We start from the raw sequence: 25,374 nt of genomic DNA, 5'->3' as shown, positions 1-25,374 counted from the left end.
AAAGCACAACATAACCATAATGTATATCACTGGGATAAAATAAACATACCTTATTTGGTGTAAATAAGTAATACTTTTTCAGAGCGATTGGTCACAGGGGGCGTGGTTTTAGACTTTTCAAAATTTGTCTTTTGAAACCTCAAATTTCAAAAGGTGCTAATATAGATTGCTAAGTGATTTGGGGGTTAGTAAGTTTGTGTTTGGGTCTGAAAATTTGCTCGATGCGGTGACAAGTCTCAAGTGCATGCAGTCACACCAGGAAGCGGTTCAGGTGAAGTTGCCTTGTCTGACGCTGCCCCCGCCCCCAAACAGCTTCAGGCAGACTGTCAGAAAAAAGTACAGGAAGACGACTGGCTCGGTGTTGAAGTTGTCTCCCTACCGCTGTCATGCCGGAATTGCAAATTTAACTGGAGCCGTTGTTGGAATGGATCGCCAAGTGGAAGCCTCGGTTCCTGGGCAACATTGACGAAGCACTCCACGTAGTTCGAAACAACCTACTAAAATTGACGTATCATGTGTAGCCAAACAAAGTAGCCTAGCTAAAGCTAACGCTAGCTGTATTTGCTGTAACTTTGGCAAACTAAACTTATCTCGCAACGAACTTCTATTTGCGTACACGGGGCTGCCTATGATTTAAGTTGTGGTTTGTATCATTTCAAGAAGTTCGACTGCTCGTTATGTGTTGGTCGCGGCGACGACCACCCGTAGCACTTTGAATTTCCCTCCCTTTGAAAGACAGGCAGGCGGCTTAGCGACGAGTTCACTTGGCGAGTTTGGCTTGGGACCAGCTCATTAGCAACTTGTTGCTAATTGTGGCTAGTTAGCCCTGGGACAGACCCAGGCCCGAGAAGATCAATATTATTGGTATGATTTGGCCACTGTTGTCTTGGTAGTCAGTTGCGTTGGCCGTGTGGTTTTTGCGTCAACGAAAGTACCTCCACGCGGAAACTTTTGACTCGCAGTTTGAGGAATTAACTTTGCAACTATGGATCCACACACGCCATACGCCGCCTCGGCTCCGGGTCCTAAGAAGGACAAGAAGTCAAAGAAAGGCTACGAGGATGGAGAGGGCAAGAAGAAATTTGTGAGTATTCAACTATTGACGTATTTGCTGGAAAAATCACTTTGTATTCGATTGCGGTTTCATGTTGGTTTGAATTATGGTTTCAAGTAAAACATGAAGCTATCATTTTCAAATTGTAACCCCAACTGAATGTTTGTACTTTTGACCTATTTTTTTTCTTACCTATCATACAAGAGGACATGTCAAAATTGAAGGAAATGCCTGCTCTCCCTTTTAATAACTTTGCACCCAAGTTTTTTGAACTTCATAGTCTTTTTCTTTGTCATGCGACAAATGCTTTTTCATACACTTGAGATAGTTGTACGTATCGCCTCTGATGACCGTAAGCAATGCCACATAGTACTCCCGTTATATGAACTTACAATGACAAATTTAGCCAATTGATTTGCTTCGTTAGCGTGTGATTGACTTAAGGTATCTACATAGGACCACTGGTGCCTGTCACCAGCCAAGCGTCACTTGAATTTGCATAACTCAGCTCCTTATGTCCAGCAACAGGTGAAAAGTGATAGCATGCACACACTGACAATCAGTAACCATGGAGGAGCAACTGGGGAACACATGATCACAAAGTAAACAGTAATATCACCTACACTTGTAGGCCTTAAAATAACCTGAACGTTTTATTATGTCAACTTGCCAAGTAGTCTTCCAGACCTTTGTATGTCATGTCAGCTTTTTTTAAATGCTTGATCACAGTTTTTTTTTTAAATCTTTCTTTTTTTTAACTCTTTGGATTTCCATTAGAAAGGTCAGGCATCACAGATTGTTTCAGGAATGCCAATATGTGCATACTTTTGACAGATGTATGAGTAAACATGAGTCACAGACAGAAAATCTGTTGTGCACAAAGCTAACACTGAGTACAAGAGTCTGTGTTTGTATGACAGCGGTGCCCTCCATAGACTTAAGCGTTGTCCTTGACGCCAGCACTCAGCTATTTGAATCTCTATGATAGAATCTTTATTATGCAACACACCAGATTGCAGATCTTAAAGTGGAAAAGTTTGATTAAAAAGTTAAAAAGTTTGTTTAAAAATACTTAAGTCATTATGTAAAAATAATATTAGCATATAGTGATGATCCTTACAGTTGAACACAAACACTCCCACGGCGTTGGACTCTTCTATTTGTTCAGATATTGAACAGAAATTAGACTCTGTTATAAAACCCTAAATGGCATTGCCCTACGTTTAATAAGAAAAAAAAAAAAACATAACTGTCATACAAGATAACCAACAAATATCAAGTGAATTTTATTGTCATATGCATAGTAATACTTCATGCTTTAAAAACACAACATTGCACAAACAGTTTTGACTTTCATATATGATTGTAATGTGAAGGGAGGATTAGAATGTGATGCTGTGTCACCAGTACCCTACCATTACATTGCAATTACAAACTATTTTCAAAGTGTTCATTAATGTATATTGTCCTTCTATATCTATTAAATGGGGCACAGTGGTAAGTTCCATTCATGGTTCAAAGACTTGACTCTCAAATATGTAGTTCCACAAGTTCTAGGTGTTAACGAGATTTAGTTCACTGCTGGCTAAGGGTTCTGATGGACTTTCACAATCACACAACAGGCCATGTTAATTGTTGAAATAAGCCCTCAATTAAGTTTGAGTATCTCTGTTATAAAATTCTCAAAGCATTTTTTTCCCCTCGATGCTTGTTTATTTTGTGTACACTGTTAGGAACAATTCAAGCTTACTGTACTATCAAGTTTACCGCCAATGCGGTGAGGCCAACTTCAAAATTAACCTTACCTTCCCAGACGACAAAGGCATCAGTCCTTTGATGCACTTTCATTTTGAAGTAGATTCTTGCAACTTGTTGCAGCAGAAAGATTGACTTGACTCATTGTATACAATAAAAATCAACAACACTAAGAAGTTGTCCTGAAATCAAGTTAATTTGCAAATTATGCTAATTAAGGATGCTTAAAATAGACTTAATTACAATGAAATTGTAGTATGGCCCCTGTTGCCTTTGATTCGTGGAAGTGCCTTTTTTGTGTGTAAATCAAGTGTAATGTGTTATGTCAATGTCATAGGTGCATAATCATGAGTGAAATTCCTAGAAAATCACAATGTTCTATCACTTGTAAATTATTTGCAGAACAGGTTTGCAGGCTACTCATGTGATACTCGAGGGCTACCCAGAGCCCGCGGGCACCACATTGGTGACCCCTGTTCAACATGAACTGCATTAAAAATAGTACTTCCCAGTATATCTGTGCTATATTGTGTGTAACATGGAGCATCTGGCTCATCTCGACAATAAGTGCACCGTCTTTTACACCATAAAACCTTGCCAGCGTGTGCCTTCATGCAACAGTGCATCCTTTTCCTGGGGGAACCACCTCAGCAAAAGCCTAATTTAACATAATGACTCAACAAGTCATAGTGGGGAGTTCTGAATATAATATATATATATATATATATATATATATATATATATATATATATATATATATATATATATATATATATACTGTGTATATATATACTGTGTATATATATACTGTGTATATATATATATATATATATATATACTGTGTATATATATACTGTGTATATATATATATATATATATATATATATATATATATATATATATATATATATACTGTGTATATATATATATATATATATATATATATATATATATATACTGTATATATATATATATATATATATATATATATATATATATATATATATATATATATATATATATATATATATATATATATATATATATATATATATAATCAATACTGGGACACTAGGGCTAGAGGCAGCTGGGCAACAAATATTTTGGCTTCTCACAATCATTAATATTTTTTTTTTAAGAAGTGCTGTGTCTTGAATGCACTGAACTTGTTTTCAACAGGCGTGGTATGAATGCAAGGGTTGAAATAAATGGTTTCACATCACAATTTGGCAGTCAAAATTCACACATTGCTCCTAATCAAAACACATTGAATAATAAAACTTAAAATAACAGATTCTGAGACTTTATCAATTTCTTTTAATAGCTATTAATGTAATATGTTATTATTTTTACTTTGTTATAAATGTCTTTTTCCTGGTCTTTCAAGTTAAATTTAAAACTTGGTTGAATAAAAAAATAAGTTTTGAAATAAATGAATCATCACATTTTTGTAGTTGTGATTTAAACATCACTCAAAATAATCACAATTATTATTTTTTAAATAATTGTTCAGCACAGTGGAACACATTTTTGCAGATGTCAATGCAAGAGTACTTGGAGGGGCAGGAAGTCCTGTCTCCAATGTTTGATTGATATGATGTTTTGCTAGCAGCCTAACAGTATAAGGTTCTTTCTAACATACTTATTGTCTAATTTCTACTCCCACATCTGACTTTATTACTTGCAGAATAGGGCGCATAATATGCATCATCATTAGTTTGACTTATTAGACTGTCAAGGTTGCAGCAGCATCGAATGGTGCTCTTTATAGGAGTAGATAAATATTGAATAGCCTTTTATGTTTTAATTAGGTCTGCCTTATCCCTGCATTATTATTCAAGAAAGGTGAAAAAGGGCATTTGATGTGTTGTACACTGATCATGGGTAAGCGGTATCTTGATATGTAAATGTTACACTGAACAAAAGATGAAAGGCAGTTTGGTGCCATACACAATCTAAAATATAGCAGAGAGGGTAATTCCTTCACTTAAGTTTTCCTCCATTCTAGTTGTGCGTTTTGTAAAATGTTTGTTCACATTTTGAAGCATATTTCACATGATTACTGTATTGTAATTTGACATCGTGGTCCCCAGAGGACACTCAGACTAGATGCATGAAAAGAAACCGTCACACTGTGGGTGTCATTTGATTTTTGGATGATCTCTCTTTGATAGTCAACAATCAGTGTTGCTGCTTCTTTCTCTTGTCTGTCATCTTGCAAGTATGCATTCACATGGCCTTTGAAACCTGTTCACATGGTTCAGTTTGACTGTTTCAGTTCAAGTTGGATGTGTCCTATTTTCTGATTTCTTAATGAGCCGTAAAACATACAGTAACGCTAATTCTAGGTGGCGCACATCTGCGTTTGGCTAAAAACACAATGGTGCTTTTTTTTGTTCTAGTTCGTCGCTTGTTTATGGCCTTTTGCTTCTATGAACATTCACTCTGTGCACTAAGAATTGAAAGAGACTGGCAACCGCCACCTGATAGTCATTTCAAGTGCCAGAATTGACAGCGAGCCTCGCATGCAGAGTCTGTATCTCTTCAACGCAAGATCTCTGGCGCATCAATAGAGATTATGGTTAGCTTGAAATTACTCCTTTACCTAGCCTCTGGAATAAGTATTTTTTTTTATTTAAATTTGTAGTCAAAGTAGGTCACAATATTTTTGGAAAATAGTCAGGATACTTGAGTAATTAGAGTAGCTCATAAAAAAAAAAAATCATTTCAAAGACCAAACTTTATGGGGCCTGCTTTTGAGGAGAAAAGTAGTGTGCTTCTTAGCACAGTTTAAATTTAAGTTTAAAAAAAAAAAAGTCCTGAAAAAATCCTATATATTGGACACTCCAAATTGCCTTTAGATGTGTTTGTGACTGTGAATGGTTGTTCGTTAGTGTGCCCTGAGATGTTGGTCATTCCTAATTAAGTGGGATTGTGTTATTTAGTCTTGTGGGTGTAATTGTTTTTTCTATCAAGCAAAAATGTTTTATTTTTTTTTCTATACAAATTGTCAATGTTCAATTCCATTTTTCTGCAGCATCCCAAGTGGAAAAAATGTTGAAATGATTTTTCGTGTCATTTTTTTAGATCACAAAAATCAGTTATTTGAACAGGGGTGTTTATATCCACTGTATAGCAGGGGTCACCAACGTGATGCCCACGGGCACTGGGTAGCCCCCAAAGATCACATGAGTAGCCTGGGGGCCTGTTCTGCAAATAGCTTCCAAGTGATAGAACATTGGTGATTTTCTATGAACTTTACAAACTAATATACATGTATTACATTCACATTACATATTACACTTGATTTACAAATACTACAGCTGTTCATTAATTATTGCAAAAAATCGTTAACGTGTTCGGTGTCCACATAAACTGGTAGCCCTTCATATTACTCAGTATCAAAGAAGAAGCTCTCACTTTCAAAATGGTTTGTGACCCCTGCCGTCTAGTATGTAATTTTAGCACAGTGCTTTCATCTGCAAAGTGATGAATGTTTAGTATTCTAAGCCTATGGAGTTTTTGTTTTCCTCAGTCCCTGTTCTGACTGGTTGCGTAATGAGGGTGCTGTTGACCAATTTGTTGAGGCAAGCACTCCAAGGAATGCAGTCACTACACAAATGGAATGCCTTACTCGGATTTGACTCCTTTTCACCTGGTTTTATCCTTTCAATCACATACGTAACATCTTTTCTGCTGTAAATGTAGTTTGAAGATGCTAGTTGCTGTTCGCCTCCTTGGATGCTTAATATTCAGAAAATCCACCACCAAATGTTATACGTTATTCTTTCTCCCACAATTCTAACCAAAATACAGTAGGATTATATGAATTTGATCCACCTTACAGTATTTTGGTCTTTGTGGTTGGAGCACAAAATTTGTTTTAATTTAAATTTGTTCTTAGTTTGCCCTCCCATGTGTATTATAAAGCTGCTAACAAATGAGTTCAAATAACATGTTTGTACCTCAAGGGCTTAAATGCAGTTTATTGTAAATTGCCTACAGCCAAATTTGTCATATTTTTGACTTTTAACAACAAATTCACTTCCGTCTGAATGGTGTGACTTTTGACACTTCATGTTCAGAAGAAGCCTTAATGACTTTTGGCAGTGTAATCAAATGATACTTGTCGCTTACATGTTTGTGTGTGCCAATATGTTGGACACAATAATTTGAGACAATACAGTCAGAATTAAATTGAGCTAATTATTTCTAAGAAAAGACAATATACACATGGAAACTGGACTCATTGTTTACATTTTTTATGGGCAATACTTGTTAATGGTAGTAGTGTTAAGTGGACTCTTTTGTGCATTGTGCGTGTGGACCTGGCCCACAGGCTCATGCGATATGACCGTATTTCTGAGGGCTGTTTCAGGAAGTTGTGCAAAAATAGCAAACAGGATACATTCTTATTCTTCCCCATTATTGAATACGCTTATCTTTCCCCACTTGCCTGGCGCTTGTGTAAGGAGGTACTAGCAGGCGGCTAATAAATATGCTTACACTCTCTCTGAAAACGGTAGAGGTCAGAATACTTGTGGATTGTTTTGTTTCTTGACCCAAGACAGGTTTTCTGTATCATGTTCCTTAACAGTATTATACCAATATTATCTTAACTAAAATAATTTTAACAAATGTTTGCAAATGTCTTATTTTCATTGAAGATGAAGGGAGTCAGTCGACGTTCATGAAGGAATCCAAAAATCAGAGATTAAATACTGTTAAGAGGCTACAATCTGCATTTTTTGGTAAAATATTTCAGTTTGCATTGGTGCATCTGATCGAGGACAAGCCCGTTGTAATGATGGAACAGATGATTAAAAAATACTTTTTTTTTTTAAGTCTAGTTTTTTTTCTTAATAAATAAAAATGAATAACTAAAGACCCTATTTATTGTGTCTGGTTATGTGTTTTGTAATGTGGACTGTTTTTACACGTTCAACTGAATGAACTGAACTTTCCTGATTTGTACATGTTGTGTATGCATGAGAGGTTTTACAAGAGAGGATTGTGAATCTGTCATCCTCAGTGATTCTCAAATCTTCCTTTGATAGATTACAGCTAATCTGACTGTTGTTTATAACTATCTATAACTATAACAAGATACAAAATAACAACATACAGTCACCCCGGTTTAGCCCATTTATATATGAATGGAAAGGGAACTTGTTAACGGGATATCATTCAGCTTCATTTATTTTCAGTTTCATTTATCCCTTTGGTGTTCTTGATCACCACTGTGGAAAAGTAAATGAACACAAAGGGAAATTTGTAAACAAACAAACAAACAAAAAACGGTAAAACAAGTAAAACATTGACAAAAGTCTAGCCGCAGGGTAGTGTTGAGTGTAGCAGTGTGTGTGTTAACAATATGGCAAAGACAGGTAGTAGAGGCCAATTTCAGTTTTCTTAAAGCTTGTGTTGAGTTATCAGGCAAAGCCTGTTTTATACCGTCAGAATCTCACAGCCTACCTGTCACATAGCCATTGAGGTCACTGATTTCTACCAGTGCTTTCTGAGTGCAATTTATAGAAATGTTTGCTTTTTTTTGTTTGTTGTTTTTCTCACAGTAAAAAAAATAATTTAAACAGAACGAACTTTCGTGTAGCATCCATCACCATGTTCGTCCATCATTCTTTTGTTTTGTTTTTTGAATCAGCTTTATTCTGTGTGTCATTTCCTGCTGTTAAGTTGGTTTGGGTGTGTCAGCGTGAAACAGTTTCCTTCAGTGATGTAATTCAGCTCACAATGTTGTCATGGCAACCTGGTAAGCAAAAACAACTCTCGTGGTTAGCTTGATGGCATACTGAATCGCCACCACCACCATCTTTTTCTCAACTTGCAATTCTGTTTACAGTAATCAGGCCTTCAGAACAAGATGGCAATATTTTCTGTTAAAAAAGATGACTAACTTATTATTTTTATATTTGTTGTTGTTTTGTATTGTCAACATTACATATTTCATGTGTAGCTTATAAAAAAAACAACAACAACAACAACAAAAAACAGAAGAGCCCGAAAAATCATTAATACGACATTGGGGTATTTCACTATCAGGAAATTAAATGACCTCTGATCGAGTTAGACATTTTATATTGAACATCTATAAAAGATATACCGGTACTGTATATATTTTTTGGTCGGCTGATATAGTCATGTTTATTTAGGGTTTTGGTAATTTTCCAAAAAATATCTAATCTAAATGTTTGACTCAATAATTGAAATTAGGGACAATTCATGGAATTTTTGTGTCATGGTAAAGTAGTTTTTGGCATCAATAAGGCATCCTCTGTTGAGTAACATCTTTGTGTATAGCCTGACACCTCGTGGACATGACCGGCTACTACGTACATAAAAATACACTGCAGCGTGTTCTACCATTATGACACAACGTAATCAATCCTTTTTACATAATTATCACTTTTAAGATGGTCTTATAATTTCATTACATCACTCTATATTAGTTACTGTCTTGATTTCAACAGGAGTTTAACATCACAAGGCCTCCATCTGTCCATCACTAAATGATTTAAAGTTGTACAGAGCGCTTTCTGTATTTTTTCCTTGTCAACAATGAATTTAACCAAATTGATTTTTCTCCTTTTTCCACTCAACATGCCCCCCTTGTTGTCATGGTTTCCTTCTGACATCTGTTTTATGTTTCTTATTCTTTTTGTGGCACTCTCATCTTCTCTTTTGCCCATTCTTCATCCATAGACACTGAAACGTCTGATTCCCGATGAGGTAGGTTTTGGAACTACCTGACACCATCACTAGTCTGCTTGCCTTATAAAGCTTGTCATCTGTGAATAAACAAACTCACCACTGTTTGTTTGTGACAATCTAATCCACCCTAACACATTTGTTCATGAACATACTTGTTGTCTAGTGCACTTTTGTTGGGTGTGCATGCTTTTGAAGATGCACTTTACCTACTGGGAAGTTTATACTACTAATTTCCCATTTGGCAGTCAACAATGCAATGTGTGCACCCAAGGGAAATTAGCACCTGTGTTGTTTAATAAGAATTCATCTGTATGTACTTGCATGTCCTATCATCATGTTGACTTTGTCAGTTTGTTGTGATACATTTTAATCCCTAATCAATTTTATGAGGTTGTTGAAATAAAGTTTCCATTGAAGTTCTAAGGACGCTAAAACAATTTTGCTGAACTACTTTGATTTATTCGTTCCTAAATTATATCAGTTGTGTCATTATCCGATCGTGAGTTGATTAGGGATTGCTTGCTACATTTTTTTTTCCTTTTGCAGCTTTTCAAACTCACCTCCCCGATCTAACTAGTGCCTTGTTGTCTACAATTCTAGTTGGAACGTCTCACCAGCATGAGAATAAAGAAGGACAAGGAGAAGCTGAGCCATCTCCCAAACCAGCGTCATCCTGCAGCTGCCAACTATGAAATTAATGCTTCTAGTGCCATGTTGCATGACCATACAGATGAATATGTCCTGGAACTTTTTGAACAGATGTTGGTGAGAACACATGCATCAATGATATCATAGCAGCACCCTAAAATGTGACACCACAATGTCATATAATGTCATTGGTAAAAAAAAAAAAAAAGTCCCAAAAAACTTTAAATTACCTTAAAGTACAATAGGTATGTCTTTTAAATATAACATGTTTTCAGAATGGATTAAGATGCCTGCACTACCATTGACCAATCTAATATCAGCAGACAGGCCTTTTTGAAAAGTATATTCAGTTCATGTTAGTTGGCTGTTCACAGATTTTTTTTCATCATTCTATCCAAGTCATCAGTCTTGTTTGTGTTTGTTTAGGTGGATATGAACCTGAATGAGGAGAAGCAGCAGCCTCTCAGAGAAAAAGACATCACAATTAAGCGTGAAATGGTCTCACAGTACCTCCACACCTCTAAAGCGGTCAGTAAAGAAGTTAATTCAAGTCAACAAACCCTTGATTGTTAAAGTTCAATAATCCCTAGTTTTTTGCAGTTAATGGGGACTGGAGCCCCCCTGCACTAAGTGGAATGTGAAAAGTATTTCAAATTTACATATTTAAGACATATTACTGCAGTACACATAATTGACTTAAATCTTAAATTTTTAAACCCTATGCAGTAACTAAGAGCCGCGGTTATATTAGCGGTGCTCGGAAGTCTAATTAGAGTGAAGCTTGTAGCTGACCAAATATGCTAACAATCAGAGTTTACAGTTGGAAAGACAAAAGAAATGTCGGTAACAGATTTACAAGGGTTCCTTTTGCCATCACTGTCTTGCTGCTGCTCTCCCCGTCTCCCTCGCAGCTTGTGAGTTTCGTGAGGAAACACAGCTCTCGGGCACTCTTTAGAGTCTAAGGACTATTGGTCTGAGGCTTAGACCAATGAGGGCAGGAGTTGCAGTCTACTCCAGCCCCAACTCCCATGGTGTCTAATTAGACTTCCGGGCACCGCTAATATAACCACAGCTCACCGTGAGACTACAGCCAAAGGTATAAGGTTTAATAACTTATGATTTAAGTAAAATATGTGTACTGCTGTAGTTTGATGACCTGCCTGTGGCAAGTGCATTTATAATTAACTCACCTGTCTGGCATGCAGGAAACCTTCACAGTGCGCCTCTTCGCAATATAGCTTTTTTATTTTTTTGAAATGGAGAAAAAAAATCAGCGATGTACTGAGGGCACGATAAAGGAGGCGCAAAATAGTGTATGTGTTATACAAGATATTTGTGATGAACTCAGATCATTTGACTTTGTATTGACCAAGTCCATGTCTACGTGCAATTGCAATCAGCTGGTGATCTTGGCCTCACCACCAAGTCACCCACATTCAGTCACTTATACAAGTACTAGTCTAAAACAGGGGTAGGGAATTCCGGTTCCTGGAGAGCCATATCCTGCCTGTTTTTGATGTGTCTCACTTGCAACACACCTAATTAAATGAGAAGGATGGTTGCCACAGGGCTTGCCGATGAGCTGAATATTTCAACCAGGTGTGAAAGCTGAAGGAGACATGGAAAATAGGCAGGCTGTGGCTCTCCAGAAACCGGAGTTGCCTACCCCAGGTCTAAAACGTCATAGTGGGGACCCCAAGTGGAGAACTTTAACACCTGCACATCACATACCTGGATTCGTTGTTATGCAACATTTTGAACACACTCAATGGTTCTAGTTTTTGGTCTTTGTTGTCATATTCACCAGGGCCAAGACAAGAAGGAAAGCTCTAAATCAGCCATGATGTATATACAAGAGTTGAGATCAGACTATCGCGACTCGCAGCTGCTGAGCTGTCTAGAATCTCTACGCGTCTCGCTCAATAACAACCCTGTCAGGTGATTCTTTTTGTGTCTAGATGTAATTGCTGTCTTTAAAATAAAATAATTGACTAATACATGCCATAAAATTAATAAACATTTTTAATAATCGAGTGGCACTGTGTTTTGTAGTTGGGTGCAGAATTTTGGAGATGAAGGCCTGGCCCTGCTGCTAAATTTGCTCAGACGACTTCAAGAGGAGAAAGACGAGTACCCGTAAGATACTGAAACCATTGTCTGCATTTGTTTATGTGTATGGTATATTTTTTAATATGTCATCTTTCTAGAATGATGGGTGTTAAATGTCAACATGAGATCATTCGCTGTCTCAAAGCTTTCATGAACAACAAGGTAAGACTGTTTTATTACATTTTTGAAAATCACTTAGTTATCATTTTCATTTGCCTATGAAAACGTAATGGAACCACCAATAACAGCTATTCTCTCCTGGAAGTTTTTTAGAAATTCTAAAGCTAATAAGCAAAGCTTGGCTAAATGGCAATGTCTTGACTCTGCTTGTACAATCATGAGTGATAGACTATCAAAAACAAGGATAAGATGTTATTCTTGGAATTTTATTATAATTATAAATTCCTTAACATAATGCACAGTTTGTAAGTTTTATATTTTTTATTCTGAGTAAATAACTAGTACGTAATGCTTAAAAAATGTTTGAGGATCAAGGAATACGTTTATTTAATATGCAATTATAATGACTTCATACCTATTCAACCATCTGCATAGTGTGATCATTTTAATCTTGCTATCCCATTTGTTCTCTTCTTTTCCTTAAGTATGGTTTAAAATCCATGCTGGAGTCAGATGAGGGAATTCCTCTGCTGGTCAGAGCCATCAACCCAAGAGTGCCACACATGATGGTGGATGCTGTCAAACTGCTGTCTGCCATTTCTATCTTGGAACACTCAGAGAATCTGTAAGAAATTTGCATAGGTTGAACTAGAACACATAGGCCTGTGATAATAATTTGAAATAATGCAATCACAAAAAAAAAAATAGCCCTTTCTATACATTTGACTTAATGCATGCAATCTCAGAAAATAGCAAACATGCTAAATGCTTATTTTTCTGCAGTCATGAGCGTGTTCTCGAAGCCATCACAGAGGAGGCAGAGAAACGGGACATAGAGAGATTCCAGCCACTTCTGGCTGGCATGAATAGTTCCAACATTGCCCTGAAGGTAGAAAATGCACTACTGACACCAGATAACACCTTCTATGCTATTTTTTTCTTAATATTATTGACATTCTATTTCTATTTCACATTTTTTTTTCTCCAGGGTGGATGCATGCAGCTAATCAATGCTCTGATCAGTCGGGGAGAAGAGTTGGACTTCAGGATCCATATTCGCTCTGAACTTCTAAGATTAGGACTAAGAGAATGCCTTAAGGTAGAGAAAATAGCCTCTCAGAGTGCATTTTAAACTTTCACATTTGCATGACCCTGTAGCCCTATTGATGCTACCCAAGTTAAAAGTTCATATGTTGCAATAAACAAACATTGTAATAAAATGAAATGTTTGACTTCTTTACAGGAAGTGCGGACAATAGAAAATGAAGAGCTGAGAGTGCAACTCGCAGTCTTTGATGAGCAGGCCGAAGACGACTCAGATGACCTTAAAGCACGTCTCGATGACATACGCATTGAGATGGAATATCCTTTTCAGTTGAAGAGGTGTCAGGGCCAAGTGTTGACCTTGCTACCAAATTAAATGTCATTTAATCTATCTAATAATTAGGCTGTCATTACTGTTTTGAGTGTGACTGTTCTCGGACCAGTGCTTTAAAAGGATTTTTATAACATGGTTCGTTTAAAACAAGTCATGGAATTTGGCATCCTACAGGCATGTATTAGTTATGTAGCAGTACAAACATCTTGCCTGTGATCAGCTTTGTCATTACTCCTATATTATATATTTGCATTTTTGCTACTGTATTTTTTGTTTATTACTCATTGGATTGATCATAATCCCTTCGGGAAAGTCAGTCTGAACTCTACTTTAGAATATTTGTTGCATTCCACACACAGGAACCACACATGGAAAATGCAAATAACCAAAAGTGTACATGTTTTTCTGACAGAACAGACGATGACTTGAGTTTGTTTTTCTTAACAAATTTGGTTCAAGTAGATCCAAATTTAAATGAAGCATCTCACATAAATATATAGATGTTTTTGCCTTAACTGGATTTGTTTTACTGACGTGAGGGAAGTGTTTGACATTTTGGTCAACACAGTGAAGGACTCCAAGGCTGAAAGCAGCTTCCTGTCTTTGATGCAGCACCTCCTGCTGATCCGCAGTGACTATCTGGCCAGGTAGTGTGCACATATACAGTACACACAATTCGATCATGTTATCATTGTTCCACATTTTCTTCATAAGAGACATTTACATTATAAAACTGTGAAATGTGTTTGTGGTAATTTTCCCTTTTTAAGCAAAAGGCTAGGTTTGGAAATTTCAGTTTGAGAATCTCCTTTTTTGTTTTTATACTTGGCATGTCAAAAGGTTTGACATGAAACTTGGAAAAGTGGTATGTTGTATTGATCTCAGTATCATTTCTGTGAAAAAAAAGCAAGTCCCCAGATCATAACCACTGCATCGCCTACCCACTAGAGGCAACATATTTTTCTTTTTTTTTTTTTTTTTTTAAACACTTTGTGTTACACTTCCATTCCATTTATGACTAGACCTCACCCATCATGCATGCCAACGGTAGTTAGTTGCAAGATTGCAACATTCCCCTTTTTTTCCTTAATAGCCGTTATATAGCATACCCTTCACTGGGTCATCACAGTGAATGCAATAAAATAGCTATTAAAGTTTGTAGTGTGATAAATGATGATAAGAATTCAAAGAGTAAATACCCCTGTTTGGTGGCTTCACGGTTTACAGTCACATATTTCACTTTATTCATACATATTAAATATATTTACACAAACCTATTGGCAATAACACGGTCTAGGCGCAGTCCTCTTTTACTCTGTGATTGCGACTGCTACAGCCCTGTAGAGTTGTACAAAATGCTTCTGCACAATTCTCTCACTTCCACACACTTTCACTTTGCTGTTTGTTTTCTTGGCCATCGTTTCAAATGTATGAAATTACAGGCCTGTTTTATTTTAATAGAAACGAGTGCCCACCAACCCTTATCTGTGGCAAAATGCTAATGTCCCCCCCTATTTCTTTCGAAGCCCTTGCTATGAAAAGGTAGACAGAACAATTTGTAATTATTGATTCATGTAGCGGATATAGAATTATAATGAATTGTGTGCTGCATCTGTAAACATTGCATTTGCACAAAAATGCATTGTTCCATCAACACAGAAAACGTACAACATGCACAAATTAGGCTGCTGTTGTTGTTTTTCGCATGAACTTTGTAGTTCTTAATTTAAGGGTGTTGTATTGTTAATTACCAACATGGACAATTAAATATTGTGATTGAAATCTTTCCATCCAGGTGGTTCAGTGGAATGTAGCACAAGTGTGCAAGGACATGCTCCTCAAAAGATGGCGATTACGGCTTAGAGGAGGCTGGCCCTAGTGTTACTTTGTGGCAAATATACACTTTTTAATTACACTGATGAAAACAGAGCACAGGTGGAGTGGAAGTGCACTACAAGGACCCTTTGTGATAAGTGTAGAGCCAGATGTCACATTAAGAATGTGATTCAGATTCTAATTACACTTTTCAAAAAATGCACTAGGTGTCTCTCTCGCTCCACGCTTAAATCATCAGTTTGCAGAAAACACACACATACACACATTGTTGAAATATGGTGATTGAGTGGAGAATGTGTATTGCAAAGGCATAGCAACAAAGAATGATAGGTGAGGTAGAGAGACAGAATAAATAACATATGGATGTATGTAATGGGGTCAAGGAATAAGACTCTTCCAAAATAGAGTGTTTGTATAGACGAGTTGATGAGACACTGTGCTTCACTTCACTGTCGAAGCGACACACACAGTCAAATGGTATACACAAAGTGAAACTGTCAATCCAACGCACATTTCACAATTCCCAGTTGAGGACAAAAAAATGACACTTATGTCTCCTTCCAACAATGCGCTCAACTTCATTGTTTGTCTGTGCAAAAACTGGGCCATACCAGGCTTATGAAAACTATAAATTGCAATAATTGTCATGAGCTATAGTAGAGTCATGCTCCATTGCTAGACACTTGTCTGCCTTTGCCCCTTCAGTGTCTTGCCATTTCTCCTAACAATTTTTTTGTCAATCTGTCATTCTTTCCCTCAGGCCTCAGTACTACAAGTTAATAGATGAGTGTATTGCTCAGATCGTGCTTCACAAGAATGGAGCGGACCCTGACTTTAAGTGCCGCAACATAAGGCTCAACATTGAGGGCTTAATTGGTGAGTTCTGACAAAATGCGCTTCTCCCAAGTACATTTACTGGGATATTATTTTGGTGATGATTAAATGGATTTAGCTGTGGCAGTCATTTATGCATTTGTGACTCAAACCTTGCAGCAGCCTCATCAATGCTGTTTTCAGGGCTGATTTGCCCATAAGGCAACTGTGATGTTTCTGAACCAAATGGACAGACCACTGGGCGGTGCCAGAGAGAATGTAGTCTCGGCTCTACAACTCTGACAATGTAGACAATGTATTTTCACAATACCCAGTAGAAAAAAAAACAAAATAAAATTCCTTTTTTTATTTTTAATATAGAATCCATCACTTTCTTGGATAATTTTAACATCAAGTAGTTATTAGTTTTTAAACATTTACCGTCATTTACTGTAACATTTTAGACATGACAGGATTTGTGACATGCAGTATATTACAAAACAATTTTTGAGTCTGTGATTGGGATTTTTAACTTTCTGTAGCAACTGAATTTTGCTAACTTTGTATCCACACCTGGAAGAGACTCGCCAGCACAAACAACGATGAACATTTACCTAGTTTTACTTAAAAAAGTTGCTTGACGGCACACTGGAAAAAGCCAAGTTCAAACATCGTATTAGTGGTACATTTTGGAATATCATTTCAGAGAAAAAGTACCCTGCTCAAGTTACCTCCACAAGTCCTCACAAATGCTGCTGGAGTGTGATACTGATGGGCAGAACTAAACCCATAAGTGAGAAGCTTTGAGAAAGGTTCCTATGAGAAGACTATAAGAAAAAACAAATCATGTAAAGTCAGTCAGATTTGTTTATTTGTTCAATAGTTGTATATCAAAGGAAAAGAATCGGATAAAAAGATCAAAGAAAGTTACCACAGCAGTCTTAAAGACAATGTTTTTTGCTGTTGATCTTGTGTTGATTCAAAAATTTTGCTCAAGTAAAAAACGTTACAAGCTTTGTAGAAAATAGTTGTAGAAAAATGTGATTAATCATGATTATGGAAAAATGTTGTGATCAAATACAAATATTTATTGCTTGCTGACACCAATTACAAGAGGTAAAGTAGTTGAAAAATGGCACCTTTTGGACATGCACTTTAAATAAATAATTAAAGACATGTGTGCATGTATCTATGTATGTATGTAGTGTATGTAATGGTCAATACCAGTGGTGCAGGCAATGTCTCCAGAATTCAATAGTCCTTCATGAGCAGGTCTCAGTTGTTCACTGGAGGTGGCTCTAATTGCACTACTTCTAAATGTGTACACACACATACTCACACATCCAGAGCCTGTCTGGCCTCCTTTAAAGCTGGTAGAGTTATTATCGGTGGAAAGCAGCCCAATTCTGCCCCGCATGCATTATTTAGTGTTTTTCTTTGAACTCTGAAACTCAGCACAGTTCCCCTCCCTACATTTTATCTCCCTTAGTGCTCTCTTTTCAAAGTTTGTCCCATTTAGCCTTGCCACCATGACAGTAGAATCCCTCCTCCATTATATATCTAATAACCATGTAAGAAGGGTGACACAAATACTATCTGTTTGTAGGTTGCCATATTATTTTGATATTCTGTCAAAGAATTTATTTGTCATTTTGGCCTACCTTACTTTCAGTGGATTAACTTTCGCGGTTTCTTTTTACCCAGGAGCCATTCTGTGATTGCAGAAAAGCTCCTGCATTTATGTACTCTCCATTCTGTACGTTCACTTTCTGTGCATTTATATAATTTTCCTCTGTATTTGAAGTTTTTTTTTTACTGCATGTCTGTCATTACTATCTGTTTCATCCAGCTGTCTTTGATCCAGCCACTCTAGGGCATTCATTTTCGCGTTAATTAGCCCTTTTACTGCACATGTTTTATAAGTCCTTGAGCACTGAACCACCTGTAGACCCCGCAATTATACTGTTAAAGCACCATGCCGGTCTCCCACAGTCCTTCTCACCTTCCCCTTTGTGATTTATCATTATTTTTTAATTTGTCATTACTCTGATTCATCCACATTTATGATGTCATTTAAGTTTGCGTTTCAATAACCCTGCATCTCACATACAGCTATTTTATTTTATTTTTTTTATAAATATCAAGCAACCATCACTGGTTACATAATCGTCAAATGAGCACCTATGTTCTATTTTGCTTATGTATTCTGATCATTTACAGACAACATGGTGAACCAAACCAAGGTGGAAACCAGTGAAGCCAAGGCTATTGAGCTTGAGAAGAAGGTGCAGTGCACAGACACTAATTCATATTCAATTCAGGCCTTTATAATCATAAATGCCTAGAAGAAAATAGATTTTCCCCTCACCAATATTATGCACCAGGATTTAATAACATTCTGTGTGGCTAGTATTTGACTGACATTGGCTGACAAATGAAAAGAAAAAAAGAGGAACAGAAGATGATGAAAAGAATGATTGTGTGTGCGTGCATGCTCACATGCTTGACAGCTATTAGACACCAAAATACACCTAAAGACTAGCATCACACACCCTCGCATAAGGGGCTAAATGCTTTAATTGCGGTGTGCTGCTACTCTAATGTTTCCGTCCCAATGACGGGATAATTGCAGAGGGAGCTGAAACTAGCCCTCATTCAGACTGTCATGCACTGGATCATATCCATTGTACAAATTCACACACACATAGCACACTTTTTTTGTCATTGGCCACCCACAGATATTAGCTCGAATTGTGTGTGATGGGGTAATTGCAGACAGTCTTTGGCAGGAATTAGGGATAAGGCTGTCGGAAAGCTGACAGCCAGCACTAAGGATCTACTGCCTGCAAAGTGAACAGCTATGTGTGCTTATTTAGTCGTGTATTTCCGTTTTCTTCTTTGCAATGTTTCCTTGGTGAAAAATGTAATAAAAACCTATTCTACAATATTGACAATATAGACAATTACAAATATTGGTAATGTTTTCCTCCTTCTGTTCCTTCTATTTTCTGTAAGAGTCTCTGATGTTAATGTGATAGAACCTTGGAGTGTAATTAGCAATCAAACTACATTTGTGATAATTTCTCTTTATTCCGTAACATAAAGTCTAAAGATTTCTATCATGTACATTAGCTGGATGCAGAGTTGACAGCACGCCACGAGTTGCAGGTGGAGATGAAAAAACTTGAAGGTGACTATGAACAGAAGCTGCAAGAGCTAAGCCAAGAAAAGGAGACACTGGCCTCCTCAAAGCAGGAGCGAGAAATGGAGAACCAGGGTCTGCAAAACCAGCTAAGCACTCTACAACAGCAGGTAAATTAGGGCTCATTGTCTTAGTGACGGTAATCAAAACACAATGCGTTTGGGATTTTGAACTGGAATTCATTAATTTCATCCATTCATGTACAGTAACGATATATGCCATATATGGTTACATATATGGTTACATTTCGTACATCAGGTACATACAGTATGTATCACAGCAACATATATATCATATTAGTAAAGGTGGGACAAGTGACTAGTTTCTCTTAAGAAGCGTAGGTGCAGTGAAGGGAGTGAAATCCAACTGATTTACGATGTGACAGATCACTGAAATGGTGTCCCGTTGAAGTTTATTTCATCAAGTACAAGTAGCTGTATAAAAGCAACTGAATCCAGATATAATTTTTAACATGAATATATTACTTGGAAAATGTATCTGAATCCAGATGACTTTTTTGTGCACAGCCACCTGATGAAATATAATTGAGTAAATTCAGCACACTATTTTGGTACAAAAACTACTTAAAATGATTCATTTGAAATCACATTTAATTATTGTGATCGTGAGATTAATAATCACGCCAAGTATTAGTGTGTCCTGGCTTTGCCGCTCTTAGACCGCAAAATGGCCATTTTTACTGGACAATTTGTGAAAACTATTCCTTTTTTTTCTGGCTCCCCGCACCCTGCTGCTATACCAGCTGGACTCTGCTGCACTGTGATGCCCAAGCTCGAACTCACTAACATTCCAAGTGACCCAGAACAATCTGCTGCCGTGTTAGTGTGTGTCTCCACATAAATTTATTTCTGTCTGTCATGCCTTCGTGAGCCTTTTTATTTGGACTCCACAATTTCCAAAATGAGATTCATCCGAGCTTTGGGAGCCAGCAGAATCATCTTCTTGCCACTCAAAAGCCCAAACACGCACACATGCTCACAGAGTTGTCCAAAGCATCAACATCAAACAAGCTTTTCAAACTAAGATGGCTCCCTTTCTTTCTCTTTGAGACACTGCCCACCGAAGATTTCTTCATATTCAGACATCTCTCTGTTTGATGCGACGCCCAACTCTTCATCTGCTGCTTCATTATGGAAGCTTGCCTCAGAGGCCCTTAAAGTCTGTTACTGTCATCTTTTCAAAGTCTGATAAAACACTGTTCATCAAGCTGCATATAAACACATTCTGTTATGCGAACGTGAATAAACGTAGTCTCTTAACTTTCATAAATGCTCACTTGACTTAGGATTAACCCTCATCTTTTTCATAACTACGTATGGTATGCACGTTATATTATCACTCCAATCAAATTTTATGAAAACGGATTATGAGTTCACACTTCACACATAATAGGTTTATTTAGGTATAGTTGCATGAAATCAAATAAGGACACCTCAATTATTATTATTTGGATCAACTTGTAACAATTTGACAGTAGCCCCCCTCCCTCCAAACTCTTAACTTTTTTTTCTTTGAGGATTTAATCCCTAGCTATGTTTTCTGTGCCTGTCCTCCATTCTCCTCTCATCTCTCCCGATACACCGTTCTGCCTAGACTTTAATCCCTTTAAATGTCAACTCCGTTTCCTTCTTTTGTTCCATCTAATCGAATCACTTTCTTGGCATACCCGTCACTTGGACATGCCAGAATTTACCAGGAAATATGATTTAATGGAATATAAAGTAGACAAGTGATCATTAAACATGAGAATTTTCGTCCTGAAAATAGTATTCATCAAACTGCCTGCATCCTTTCCTACAGATTGAAAAGCTGTCCAAAGATCTGGAAGAGGCGAAGACTAAAGTTGTCACTGTTACTGTTCCTGTGCCAATGCCTGGTGTGCCACCTCCACCACCTGCCCCCCCTATACCTGGCCAAATTGGAGGTGTGCCTCCACCACCACCTCCTCCCCCACCATTGCCAGCCCATGCAAGCATACCACCACCACCACCTCCACCTCCTTTGCCAGGGCAAATAGGCATGCCTCCTCCTCCACCTCCTTTACCAGGAATACCAGGCCCACCACCACCCCCACCCTTACCAGGCATGCCAGGGCCACCACCACCTCCTCCCTTACCAGGCATGCCAGGGCCACCACCGCCTCCTCCCTTACCAGGCATGCCAGGGCCACCACCACCTCCGCCCTTGCCTGGAATGGGACCTCCCCCACCACCTCCACCACCAGGTGGCCCGGGTATTCCTCCACCACCTCCAGGTTTTGGTATACCTCCACCCCCTGGCATGGGGAGCTGGGGAGCCCCGGCACCAGTTCAACTGCCTTATGGCCTCCAGCCTAAAAAGGACTACAAGCCTGAAGTGCAACTCAAGCGAGCCAACTGGAGCAAGGTCATTACAGTGTTTTTAAAGTATATTTTGACATTTTTACTCACCCGATATGAAACAATGTTAAGTGAAATCATTCTTTCCAGATCTAAATTGATGTCAGCCTACCAATCCAAATTATAATACAAGTAGAAAGAAATTTCATGTAGTATAAGTGATTCCTGCCACAGTCTGTTAAAAGGGATTGAAAATCTTCAGATTTTTTTTTTTATTATTTTTTTATTCAAAGCTAAGCTATCTGAGTCAGTCACTTATATAATCAATGACATAATTGTTTTTTTTTCAGTGGGAGGGTGGTGTCAACTTTTTGTGCTTGTTTTTACCAACAAGCTTGCTCACTCACATTCTCCACTGTCCTCAGTTGCGCTGGCCCCACCTTCTGCCTCTTTCATCAACTATAAGTCCGATAATTTTATGTCCTTGCAAAACATCAGAACCTAACTTAAGTATGGCATCAATTTATGTAACATAACTGCAAGGTTGCTACTTTCTTTCATTAAACAATATTTAATAGTTACAAATGGGACAAGACACAAATCCCATGAAAAGAAATGACTCATGACATTGAGGTCCACAAGGATGAAATGACGCAAGATTTTTGCAAAATTTGTAATATTGAATAAAAGTATCTACCCACCCACCCATTCTCTTAGCCGCTTATCCTCATTAGGGTCTCTGGGGCGCTGGACCTTATCCCAGGTGTCTTTGGGCGGAAGGCAGGATACACCCTGAACTAGTTGCCAGTCCCACATAGTCCAATAACCATTTACACTCACAAATGCAAACAGCAATTTTGAGTGTCCAATATAACTACCCTGTATTTTTGGAGGGAATGGGGGGGAATATCATAGTACCCAGAGAAAACCCACGCAGGCACGGGCAGAGCACACGGAAAGGCCGGAACCAGAATCAAACCTGTAGGATTTTGAGATTTCAAGTTTTGTTTTGTTTTATTGAGTTTTCTTTCTTTTACATGCTCAGTAATTTTTATAATAGGAAGAAAAAATCTTTACAGAAGCGACCATATCTCGGGGTTTCACTGTCTTTAATAAATTAACGCAAGTAGCATCACCGATCTGTTTCTCTGTTTCTGTATTCGATCTGTTTTATATATATATATATATATATATATATATATATATATATATATATATATATATATATATATATATATATATAGCTTAGTGTGGTGTTACATGCAACTCTGAGTCAGAACATTAACAGTGAGGTTGAAGAGTGTGAAGCCTTGCATACTTCTTGTAGATCATGACTATCCTTCATGCTCTGCACCTCCCTCACATCTGTGATGGTTAAAACATCAAAATGTCCCTCTGTCTTCTTTTAGCCTCAAGCTACTGTTTAATGGCTTCAGCAGACTTCATCAATGTTTAGCTTCCCCCTCTCCCGCTCACTGTGGCTTGCTCAGTCTGGCGAGTGTTTGACGAGGATGTCACAGAAATTGCTTTTTAATAAGCCTTCTTCTTGTAACTGCTCCACTGAAAGATAATTAAATCGCAGCTAGAAAGGACCGTATTCTTTTGTAATTTAAATTAACTTTTTCTTTTTTTTGCGACTCAAACCTGCTTTTTGTGTGCTCTATTGCTTTTTTGCCAGATCCTTTTGCTCATCCCTGTATTACTTTCTCTGCCACCATTCAGCTTTTTCCATCCTAGTGCACTTTTTTCCCTCAGGCTTTGTCCATAATGAAACATCTGATATCTGTAAAGTTACTACCAATGCTTTCACTCCCTCCTTTTCCTAATGAGAACACTCAGAAAGCGATGGAACCACATACAAAGTTAATTGTAACTTGTGACCAGAATAGAAAGTGCAAAACAGAGGGGGGTGGTGAAAAAGTGCACCCCTCTTTATTTCTTTAGACTTCCAAGTGAAGCTCTGAAGCTAAAGCTGCTTTGTGGTGCAGACAGTGTGCAGATTAGAGAAAATGAGTGCTTGTTTCCGCTCTTACTCTTTCTTTCAGCCCCCCTTCCTCTGTACCCGCATCACCTCCCTTTACTACAATGCCCTTGCCTTTTTATGTTATAGCCTCACTGTTTCTAGCTTGCAGCTTGGCAGGTGCACACATAACCACTACTGTGGAATAAGTTTGATGATTAGATTCTAAAACATGAATCTTATTTTCCATGTGGCATCCCATCTGTCTGCCTCATATTACTGTCTTAACAATGGTTTTCCTTTTTAGATTGGACCTGAAGACCTTTCTCAGAACAGCTTTTGGACCTCTGCCAAAGAGGAGAAATATGAAAACAATGAGCTATTTGCCAAACTTACCTTGGCCTTTTCTTCACAGACTAAGAGTGAGTGTATGAATGCTTTACATACATGCTATCACCATTTACTGTATATGCAATCAGCAACAGCAATGTTTTCTGTGTTTCTCATTTTTCCCGCATTGTGCTCTCTATTTGTCCCCCCTGCACCAATTTGAATCTTACTGCTTCGTTTTTCATCAGCTACTAAAGGTAAGAAGAACCAGGTGTTCGTTTCATTTTCACCCTCAATCTCAGCCTATCTCACTATTCTCCTCTGTTTAGAGGACACACTGCACATTTGCATTAGTGCTGAATATTTTGTCAAAACAATATCCCGTGTTAGTTCATGTAAAAGTCACCCACAAGTGCCTGCGTATGGGATCATTCTCTCAATGACTTTTGCTAGATAAGATGAATTTGCACTTCAGGGATTCAGGGGAAAGATGGACTCAAGGGCTGAAGGTGAAATGAGAGATAAGGAGAAGGTCACTGATGCCCTTCGACATGCCACCTGCTGTACTGGCACAAAGTGCTGACACAGGGCTCTCCGCTCACACAAGCGCACCTGTCCAATCACATGACCTTGTCTCAGTGTCACCTAGCCTTATGCTCTAACTCTTCCATATTCATATCATAATGAGAACACTATCAGCTCGCAGACAATATGCATGCTTGAGCGTGTATTCATGTGCATTCATCTGACCTTCATATATATGTGTATAATCTCTCTCTCTTTTCTCTCTTCCACACACACGGACGTTTTTTGAATAGACAAATGGACACCTGCACATTTGGCCGATTGATGGCACTTGATGTCAGTTAAAATGTCACCGTTGGCAGCTGTCCGAATTACATTCACCTGTATGGCAAATCATAACGTTCCCCAGTCACACCTTAATTTGATAACCCACCCCCCACCACCACCATCATTTCAACAATGACCCATATACTGCCACTTCCATTTTTTATAGTCCAAGACAGCCGCCCAGTCCAGATGATGTCTAATAACCTTTTCTGAGAGCTGACTATAAAGGCACTGTGCCCTTTTCATAAG

General features: G+C 37.8%; 1 protein-coding gene across 1 annotated transcript; it reads left to right on the top strand.

Moving 5' to 3' along the window:
• The first annotated feature begins 346 nt into the window (after window positions 1-346).
• Window positions 347-24,791, top strand: LOC148413768 (protein diaphanous homolog 1-like). Its single transcript, XM_088432043.1, has 19 exons — window positions 347-1,084; window positions 9,530-9,556; window positions 10,139-10,303; window positions 10,613-10,714; window positions 11,994-12,124; window positions 12,239-12,322; window positions 12,394-12,457; window positions 12,901-13,040; window positions 13,199-13,304; window positions 13,404-13,514; window positions 13,659-13,777; window positions 14,324-14,440; window positions 16,390-16,505; window positions 18,663-18,727; window positions 19,575-19,754; window positions 21,466-22,050; window positions 24,251-24,365; window positions 24,522-24,626; window positions 24,727-24,791. Exons 1-19 carry the CDS (start codon window positions 986-988, stop codon window positions 24,789-24,791), a joined length of 2,496 nt encoding a protein of 831 aa, XP_088288169.1. The 5' UTR covers window positions 347-985.
• Window positions 24,792-25,374: the final 583 nt, after the last annotated feature.

The sequence above is a fragment of the Hippichthys cyanospilos genome, chromosome 13 (assembly GCF_059441005.1).
Source record: "Hippichthys cyanospilos isolate Australia breed blue-spotted pipefish chromosome 13, RoL_Hcya_1.0, whole genome shotgun sequence".
Taxonomy (NCBI): domain Eukaryota; kingdom Metazoa; phylum Chordata; class Actinopteri; order Syngnathiformes; family Syngnathidae; genus Hippichthys; species Hippichthys cyanospilos.
The sequence above is the reverse complement of the archived record's forward strand: the minus strand, read 5'-3'. Positions and strand labels throughout refer to the sequence as shown.